This window comes from Poecilia reticulata, chromosome 9 (genome assembly GCF_904066995.2).
Source record: "Poecilia reticulata chromosome 9, P_reticulata-male-v2, whole genome shotgun sequence".
NCBI lineage: Eukaryota > Metazoa > Chordata > Actinopteri > Cyprinodontiformes > Poeciliidae > Poecilia > Poecilia reticulata.
In genome coordinates, this window is record NC_088838.1 from 7,893,974 (window position 1) to 7,903,803 (window position 9,830).

General features: G+C 38.3%; 1 protein-coding gene across 1 annotated transcript; it reads right to left on the minus strand.

Annotated features, from left to right (window-relative positions):
- Positions 1-282: 282 nt before the first annotated feature.
- Positions 283-9,517, minus strand: chfr (checkpoint with forkhead and ring finger domains, E3 ubiquitin protein ligase). Its single transcript, XM_008417614.3, has 18 exons — positions 9,366-9,517; positions 8,413-8,534; positions 7,615-7,714; positions 6,884-6,993; positions 6,738-6,797; positions 6,466-6,654; positions 6,280-6,363; positions 5,971-6,094; positions 4,943-5,097; positions 3,737-3,899; positions 3,449-3,645; positions 2,715-2,834; positions 2,508-2,591; positions 2,285-2,355; positions 1,953-2,040; positions 921-1,028; positions 761-833; positions 283-589 (listed from the first exon to the last, which is right to left on the minus strand). Exons 2-18 carry the CDS (start codon positions 8,516-8,518, stop codon positions 547-549), a joined length of 1,875 nt encoding a protein of 624 aa, XP_008415836.2. The 5' UTR covers positions 8,519-8,534; positions 9,366-9,517; the 3' UTR covers positions 283-546.
- Positions 9,518-9,830: the final 313 nt, after the last annotated feature.

Here is a 9,830-nt window from a genome sequence, read left to right on the forward strand (position 1 = left end):
CTATTGTAATTTACTTAGTAAAGATATTTTACATGATTACTTAGATGTAATGAGTAATGGAAATCCCTGAATAATAACATATTGGGAAAATGATCAAAAATTCTCATAAAAAAAACAGGAAAAAACCCCGACTTGTTTAGCATGCGTACATATCCTTCCATACACAAATAGCTTCTAATCCAACAACAAAATTGAAGTTTTTGTTGCCCAGGGTGGCAGCAGCATTAACAAACACCATTAACCATTTCACCACCTAAACAAATGATTCCTTTACCAGATATCGGCTGTTTCGGGGTGTTTATTCTGAGCAACAGCAACTTGTACGAGTGAAAAGACCTTCACTTGAAGGGAATAATCTGAATGTGCATAGATACCGTTCTCCTGAATATCTGTGGAGAACATGGTCATTGTTGTAAATGGACACTGATTGTTAACATGTGCATTAGGCAATTGCATAAGGCGTGTCGTCTACGGTGGGCAGAGCGAAACGCATCGAGATCGTGTTTTGCATGCATTTGACGCAGAAGAATCGAACGTCCGGCTGCTTCAGCTCTTGAAACGCGTCTGTTCACATATGTGGTTGAATTTCCTGAAATGATGAAGGGAAGAATTAGCTTTGCATTCAAGAACCACAGAGAAACATCTTCCCCTGGTGTTCAGACCAAAAAAAAAAGAACGAGTTTATACAAGGTCTCCCTCTAGTGGTTGTATAGGGATAAGACATGCACCAAATTCTGACATCAAGCGACACGGGACTTACACTGCGTGATGCGCCTTCACCTGCGTGCGGCAGTTACGCCCCCAGTAACAGTCGGGACGAGATGTCACAGAAGCTGAGGATGAACGAATGTTACTGGAACGCAGTGAAAGTGTTTGAAATGTACAAGAAAAGAAAATCCGCAGCTTTACAAAGTTCAGACCTGGCAGTTCAGACGGAGGGATGTTCTGTCTGTACTTGTAGGCCAGCTCCTTGAAGGCTCGCAGGCCACAGCAGGAACACAGCAGCGTGTCCGCAGAGATGCGACAATCTGAACGAGACGGTCAGCACTCATCATCATCATCAAAACGAGAGCGCCAACGTGTTTTTGAAAAGGGCATTTTGTGAATTTAGACAAGAAGTATTCGTACTCTTGAACTAGTCTGTGTTTTCTTATTACACAAACGTCGACGTGTCTTATTGGGATTTTATTCGACATGCCAACATATTATTCACTTAGTTCTACCGCAGGGCAGCAGTCATTTTAAAAACAAAAAGAATATAAATCAGGGGTGAAGCGATTAATAATTTATCTATTTAATTGTCAACTAATTTTAGTGACTGATTAATCTTTAACTGGGGTATACAGACTCAAAAAAAAGTAGTTTTGGACAAAAAAAAAAAAAAAAAAAAGCACATTTAGAGCAGCTATTAAGCCAAAACTGTACAAATAAACATTTTGCATTAAAGATAAAAATAACACCCTTTTTCTGGAAATATGTTTTAGCCTAAACTCTTCCAGCGGTATACCATTAGTTTCGCCTGTTTCAGATTTCAGATTGCATTTTTGGCAATAAAAAGAGCTGAATCTTATTTGCATCTTTTAATGTATTTATAATATTGTATAAAAAAATGGTAAAAAAAAATCTGTATGTTTTTTATCCGAATAATCAACTAATCGTCAGAATAAATCCATTACTAAAATAATAGTTAATTGAACACATAATATAAAGTTACCAATATCTGAAAAGTGTGGCATGTATTTGTAATTAGTGCATCGTCATTACTTTGACTAGGTCGCTCTAATGGCTATGTTGCTTGACCAGTCTGTTGTTCCTTTTCCTCCTTAATTTTACTTTCTCTTTTATTTTCACAACTTTGCCCTACCTCGTGTTAGTCTACCACATAAGCATCGAAAAAAAAAAAAAAAAGATTCAATGAGCAGCAATTAAAGGACTTTGATGTGCGGAGTCACCTGTCAGGAGAAACTTTCCCTCCTGTAAGCCCTGCAAAGACTCCTGGAGCAGATCTTTCCATGTCTTCCCCTTAGCAGAAAGGTAGTTCTGGTGAAAATATAAAATCAATACATCAAATATCATATTACATTGATATGTGGATTTCATATCCAGACTTTATGCAAATTCAAAGTAGATCATGTAGTCAGAAGTTCTATTCCACTTTGGTGTGCATACAAATTTGCATTTAAAAATTATGCTTTAAAAAAAAAGAACAAACACACCAACAACTTTGACTTAAAACAAAAAGAGCAGAGTAATAATAGAAACAAATAATAAAGGGTTTACTTACTTGTAGAACCTCTGACTCATATGCGTTGTTGTTCAGCACGCCATCCAGACACTTTTCAGTCAGATTAAGCTCTGAAAAAAAAAAAGGTGAAAAAGTCACTGGTCTCAAAGCGTTTTTAATGGAAACGGAGAAAGTTGGAGCTTAGTGTTCAACTAAAGACAATGCAGTTAATCAAATCAGTAAACCACACATATGTTAAATGATGAACAGCTGTGACACACACCACTGAATGGAGCCAAGCAGCCATGGCAGCCAATCCTCTGGCAGCCCCAGTACATGTGGCAGAACGGACTCTGGCACAGCGTACCTGCCAACACGCAACATATGAAGCTTCATTTATCACCATCTGTGCAGTTATGAGGCACACATTTTTATTTATTTATTTTTAAAAAGGTACAAAGAGGGACGAACAGGTGACGGGACAACTCACATTGCTGAGCGATAACTTGCTGCTGGTTGTTGAGCTCGGCCCGCCGGTCTGGCATCGGCTGGAGGCAGCAGGTGCAGATGAGGTGGCGGCCCTGTGGGGGGCAGCAGTACTCCTGAGGTGCTGTGCAGCAGAGGCAAGAAGAAGAGCTTCAGATGTGTTACAGACTGGTTTATATAAGCTTACAGCTAAATATCCCACTGAAATATTACTTTTTTTAAAAGTTTGGGATCATAATTTGTTGGTTTTGACCTAAATAAAATGTTATTCTGTAAAATTTGGAAGCAAGAATCAAAAACTAAAATAAATTACAACAAAAATTACGTAAAACAAAAAACAAGTTTATGCAAATTAAATAAACCTACCTCTATTGCTGTAAGCTTCTAATTTTTGTACACCTACATTTTAAAATACTTTTTTTTTTAGTTGTCCTCTTCCGTTTTGTCCGTCATTGTTATCAAGAACCAAACTGTCCCGTTTGGCCCGTCACATTATTTTACACATTACACACTTGAAATCTACAAAAATTAGCATGATTTCATCCTAAATAACAAATATGCTACACCTGTAATAATATTTCAGCACCAGCAGTGATGACAGCAGCTGTATTCCCACTTTATATAAATCATTAGATTATTATAAATATCTTTAGGGTTGTGGGGAACAAATTGTGATATTTTAACTCAGTTTTCACTGTTTGAACGTCACACACCAGCCAGCGTCTAATCTAGACTCACCGTTAGCTGAGGGCCGTTCGGAGGACGTGGAGGGCTGCTCTCCGGCTGGCCTTGCTGTCACCTCCCCACACTCGGGTGTGGGAGGAGGCTGGACAGGTGGGAGACCAGTGAGCCAATAGTTTGAGCTCGAAGCAAACAGAACTTGGCCCATATCCCGCATGTAGCCCGGACACTGCCTGCACATCAGAAGGGGCTGACTGCAGGGAAAGAAATGCATCGCAAAGGTGAGTAAAGACTTAGGAAATAAACATGCGTGTCTGGTTTAGCTTAGTGGTGTCTTTTTTTAACCTAATGTCTGAAGAGTCGCTGTCATTGTCAGACAGCTCAAAGAGGTAATCTGAACTGCCCTCCTCCTCAGAGAAGGAACGTTCCACTTTGGGCTGCAACATGTCCTGAGTGATCTTGTTTTGGCTGTTCATGCTCTTCAGGTCTTCCTCACTGCGACTCTTCTCTGTAAGACAGAGAGAGAGAGGTGTGCTTTGGGTTTAGAAACAATCTTGAGCTTAGCACATCTGGGTGTCTTGTAGGGCTGGGAGATTAATCAATTTTTGAAAATGTAATTTAAAAATTTTTTTTATTTTTCTTCCCCCCGCCCCACCAATGCACTCCTTGGTTTTCCGTACTTTAGAGTCACCCAAGGCCGACCATCTTATTTGACAAGTGCGTTTTACAGCTTCTATTTATGTGGACTTTAAATTCGTATCAACTCCACAATGGAACAATAAGGGCATGCTATGTTTTTTTAATTTTTATTATTGTTACTACGACGAGAATAAAGTCATAATATTACAAGAATAACGCTTTAGTAACATGAGAAAAATGTCACAGTATTAGCGGAATGCAGCAAGTTATGAGAACTCCTAAATGAAAAATCAAAAATTTAAATGAGTGTTGAGTTACAATGTGGTATCAGTTTACGAATAAGGACTTTATCTTTTAACACATCAGCATCAGTTTATTATCAGCAGCAGAGCTTTGAGAAGATTGAGCAAATGACTCAGTCTATTTTGAAAAGGAACCACAGACTGAGTTTTAAGATGATTGTTTTATACCATCATGGAAATGTACAAGATACATTCACATCTGCATTTGGACTTCAATATTGCACTAAATATATTTTAATTAGACCTTGATGTGCAATTTATAAATGTTCTGCTGACATAATTTTGATATTTAGATAAATAATTTAACAAAAGCTTTTTTGTTAAAGCTTTTGTTAAAGAAATCTCGTAGCCAATTTCTCAGAAATTTCTCAGAAAAACTAAATTTCTCGTAGCCAAGCCCTAATAATATTCTGTGGTACAACTCACAGAAGAGATGATTGAAATAAAAACTAAAATAAAAGTTCTTCGTAATATTTTAAAAAATGAGGAAAAAAATAAAAATAAAAAATCGCTTAAAATTGGAAACCGAGAAAAGAAGTTTTATTTTTAAGCCACATCGCCCAGCCCAAGGCTCTTGTGCCAATACATGTCATGATGCTTGCGTGCAAACCTGGATGCTGGATGAGGTAGGCCTCCACCAGGTCGTTCAGAATGCGGTTTTTACAAATCCTCTCCACGGGGCAGCGGCAGGTGGGACACAGCGACGAGCGCTCCATCCAGCCAGAGTAGCAGGCGGCGCAGAAAACATGCATGCAAGGCTGTAAGCTGAAGGCACAAAACAATGGAGCCAAATATATAACGTTGACATTTAAGCGCAAGTGATACGCCAGACCAAAAAGAAATTTAAAAAAATATGTAAACTTCAATCAAGGACCTCAAGTGGTGTGCACAGACATTTTGAGGGACAGGAGCTCAAATGGGGAAAAAAGGGCCCCTTTACCTGGCCAGTGTGAGATTTATTACATGAAGTCTTGTTGGGCAAAATTACAAAAACCTGGGGGACAAGCAACGTGGGTTATTAAATCTAAAAAAGTGCTACATTGGGTCTCTCTCTCACTCACACACACACACGCACGCACGCACGCACGCACACAATACTACGGAAGCCAAGAGCGGACGGCTCTGCATAATCTTGATTGAGATCAAGTTAATTTCCCAACGTTTTTCTTGAAATATTAAGTTATCCTTCAAATGCGAGCCACAGCAATCAGGTTTAACACACACAACAAACATCTCACAATCAACTCCTTATGTCGAGAAAAACATCAGGAAATTAACTTGTTTATCTCGAGAAAAACATTGGCAAATGAACTCTTTATGATGCTAAAATTAGCAATTAACTCATTATCTCCAGAAAACCCATCAATAAAGTAACTCACTATGTTGAGAAAATTAGAAATTGACTTGTTTTCTCCAAAAAAAAAAAAGAAAAAACGGGAAATGAACTAGAGAAAATCCTATCTAGAGAAAAGCATATGCTGCAAGTCCTCTCTTGGCTTCCATGCAATACATTATAAAAAATAAAGACATTTCAGAAGGGCACGTTTTTTGTTTTTTTTTGTCCAGATGAAAAGTGCAGGTGCTCCAGCCCCATCTGGAGTCCATCTGTCGCTGAGGACCTTTCTTCTGACTTCTCACCTGATGCAGTCATGCAGCAGGTCCTGGCAAATGACGCATGTCAGCGACTCCTCCATCTTGTCCGTTTTAGTCTCTTTCACAGGTGGGTTAGGCAGAACATCCCCCTTAGCTGATCCCGTCGCATCTGTAAAAAGGGTACATGTTCAGCACAAATCAGAGTCTGTAAAAACAGTTGCATTTGTCATCAATTGCCGCTAACCCTGACTTTTTACAAGTTGTCTGGTTTCACTTCCAAAAACATTCCAGATACGACATGAGGAGAAAAAAAGAGACAAACGGATGCACAGAAAAACAAAATGAGAAACCGACCATCATCTGTTCTCCTCCTTTTGCATTCTGGCTCCTGATTGCCTGAGTGTTCGTCTACTGCTGAGGCTCCATCCTTAACTTGGCCTGGTAAGACCAACACGCATCAAAAGTTACTTGATAAAAAAAAAGAAAGAAAGAAAAAAAGCATCAATCAACCAATCGATCAAAAGAAAAAACACAACGTACCCAAAGCAGAAGAAGTTGACGAAACGGGGGCTTTAGACGAGGGTTTCTTAATACAAAAGTGGGAAGTGGAGGTGGAAGGCTGAGGCTCCTCCTGAGTTGGATCCAAAGGAGCTCTTGTGAGCATTACGGGTTCCACAGAGAAGGCCATCTCTGAAGCCAGAACCGGAAAAAGACTGCAGGCTGGCCTCTCTGTGTGCATGTGGAGATGGGAAACTATCAAAACAGACTCGCAATACAACGAGCCGCTTGTAGGACGTTATCCAGCTACTCACTGCAACCGTCTTCTGGAACAGCAGCCTCCATGTTTAAAGAGTGGTAAACATAGGCGATGTCTAGAGAGTAACAAGATGTGCTGTGAGTCTTTTCTATTAAAGGCCTGTAGAAATAAATGAGCATAAGCAGATTCTGAGCTGCTTACTTTGATCGGGGTCACTCTTCCTGTACACAAAGTAGATGACATCACCGTTCTGCAGCACATGAGTCTGCTTCCTGACCACTTTGGACGAGTTGATCACTGTGCCGTTAGTGCTGCAGAAAACAGTTCAGAGATGCAGCAAGTCAATGCATATCTTCTCTCATTTTGAAAAAATGTTATCAAACTCATATGAAGGCATAAAATATTACCAAGTCTTTTGATGTTTTTTTTTGTTTGAAGCCACAAAGTTTAGGAAATATAAGGCCTTATTTAAATGAAGGAAAACTCATAAGCAAAGTCTGGAAATATAATTATGGTGGCTTCCAAAAGTATGTACACCCCTGGTGCTTAACCTCCTGCCCACATTTTTTCACATTACATTCAAAAACATATTTTGTTGCGATTTTTTTTTTTATATAGAGCACTATGTTTAACCTGAGGCTCATGCCACTTTTGCCCCTCCATAGTGAAATGTTAAAAACTTAAACCAAAAATTATATGGGCATGAGGGAAATTATGATTTTTTTTTTATCAAAACGTTCTAATTTTACAGAATGGCACTAATGGCATAAGGAAGTTAATAAAATGGTAGATGGCACTAAATATAGGGCAAACCTGAATGCAAATGCACACTTTTCAGATTTTTATTTATGTGTGTAATGTAAAAAAACAAATAAAGAACAAGTCATTTTGCGGGCAGTAGAATTTCATTTGAAACTCTTGGGGTACAGTACCTCGTGTCTTCAAGCCAAACCAGCCCTGACTGTTCATCTTTTACTATCTTGCAGTGCTCCCCGGAAACAAGTTTATTGGATGGAAAAGACAGATAGCAGCCTGAAAAAAAAGCATAAAAGTCAAAAAAAAAAAAAAAAAGTGTTTTTAGGAAACACAATTTTCTTATCCAAAACTAAATATTTACTTTTTTATGCTTCAAATTGTTATTTTTATCATAAATGATAAAGAAACCTATAGTTAACAATTCTGTCAAAACAAACCCACCTTGCACCTAAAGACTAAGTTGCCATGACGTGTTTGACTCTTATTACCCAGACATTGGCTAATTTATGCAATCTTTGCAAACCCCAATGGCTTTGCATAGCAAAAAAAGAAAAAGTAGATTCCCATAATCTCTCAACCACAAAGCACACAGAGAGATACATAGCCCTAACCAGCTCTAAAGCGAAACCCATACAAAAACCCCCCCAAAAAAACTACTTAATATTCTACAGGCATGTTGTCAATAGACATCTTTTGTTCTCATCACAAGGGGCTGTCTAAGTTTGGGGCACTAAAGAAGGCTTTGTGTTTTCAAGGGGGAGGTTATAAAGGCTCCAGACACCGACAGAAACGTCTACAGCGCAGAAAGGGCAGTCTTCTCTTAATGGGGACTTTAACTCGGTGAGAGCAGTTCTGAAAGCTGGGATAAACACTAGCCGTTTCTAATACAAATTAGAAATAGAAAAAGAGACGTCTTAGTCCATTCCAAAAAAAAAAAAGAAAAGAAAAAAAACACACAAAAAAACCTTTCCTACCTTTTTTTCTGCCAACTGTACATTCCTTAGTGAAAAGCAGAACTGTTTCATTGGAGTCCACTTTGACTAGCTTCCCCCACGGCCGACCACTGATGTAGTTCTCCATGTCTCAATGGCTGACCCTGGGGAAACGATCAGAAAATACGTTTAGAGATTATATGTGACACATTTACTATTTTTTTTATGTATTGCTTAGAGAAATGACATAGTGCAACAAACAGAAAGTGGAATGAAACAAATTTGAGAATGTGAAATGTTTACTACTCAATTATAGAATGGCAGCCTAGGATTTTAAATCTCCAGATTAAATCTATGTGTGATTTATTGTGGCTTACTACAGTGAAGCAACATAAACTTTATTACGTTTAACCATGCAGCTATTTTTAAGTCATGTTTTCCTAAATAATAACAGCGATTGTTGGACATTTTTAACTCAACTTGATCCAACCAAAAAACACTGGATTTTTTTTTCTTCGCAAAAACACAGCTGAGTGGCCAGTTTAAAATAGACTAGGTGCTATTAGGTGCAGTTGTAAAAATTATGGAAAGCCGACGTCATAAACAGACTTTCTACGTTGACAAAATATATGATCTAGGACTACAGAAAACGAGCAATTTACCAAACAGGCATAATTAGATACGAATTGTAGATGCATTCTGTTTTACATAAAAAAAAACATAAACTGACTACATTACAGCTTTCCGCTGTTTTAACTTCGTGATAAACTAAAACAAAGTCACAGTTACTCCAACTGCCAAACACCAACGCTTCAAAAAGTGTTCGCCTAACGTGTTATTAGAGCAAATAACGAAACCCAAACAACTCTGCTCAATGCTAAGCTAACCAGACTACTAGCATTAGCATCTGTGTTCTAGCAAAAACACACCAGAACCGTCCTCTCAGACCAGCACCTCTGTATCGCTACATTTATGTCTCACAGCTCTTAGTTTACCATGAAACGCTCGGTGTGATGTCCCAGCAGCGTAGTATTAATCAGCTGCTCCTCCTTATATTCCGGCGAGATCTGAAATATGAAGCACTTCCTGGCAACATGGACCGTCGTCAGCTGACTGAGGAGGGGCGTTAGTACCTTATTTAAAGTGGAGGAATACTATGGCAAGCTGTTACAAGATTTAATAAAAAGAATCGTCTTCCTCCTCGTTATATAGCATTTGTACCAGTAAAAATTTTTTAAATAAAGCTATCAAAAAGTGTATCACTATTTAATTATATTTTAAGGTATCGATTGTTATAAATGACTAACTATAAAAGAATACTTAAATTTGTACTTAAATTTGAGATATCAGTTGTGGCACTAAAACTAGTCAAAATAAAACACATATTGATGAGGAATGCCTTCGGGTTATTTTAAAATCCCTTCAAAGCGTAAGAATTTTCCCCATATAAAAATCAACAT

Coding starts and splice junctions, on each gene's coding strand:
- chfr (XM_008417614.3), bottom strand. CDS start 8,518: ATGGAGAACTACATCAGTGGTCGGCCGTGGGGGAAGCTAGTCAAAGTG. Junction 6,798..6,883: donor GAAGAGTGACCCCGATCAAA/GTAAGCAGCTCA, acceptor GTTACTCTCTAG/ACATCGCCTATGTTTACCAC. Junction 6,095..6,279: donor AAGGAGGAGAACAGATGATG/GTCGGTTTCTCA, acceptor CCCTTTTTACAG/ATGCGACGGGATCAGCTAAG.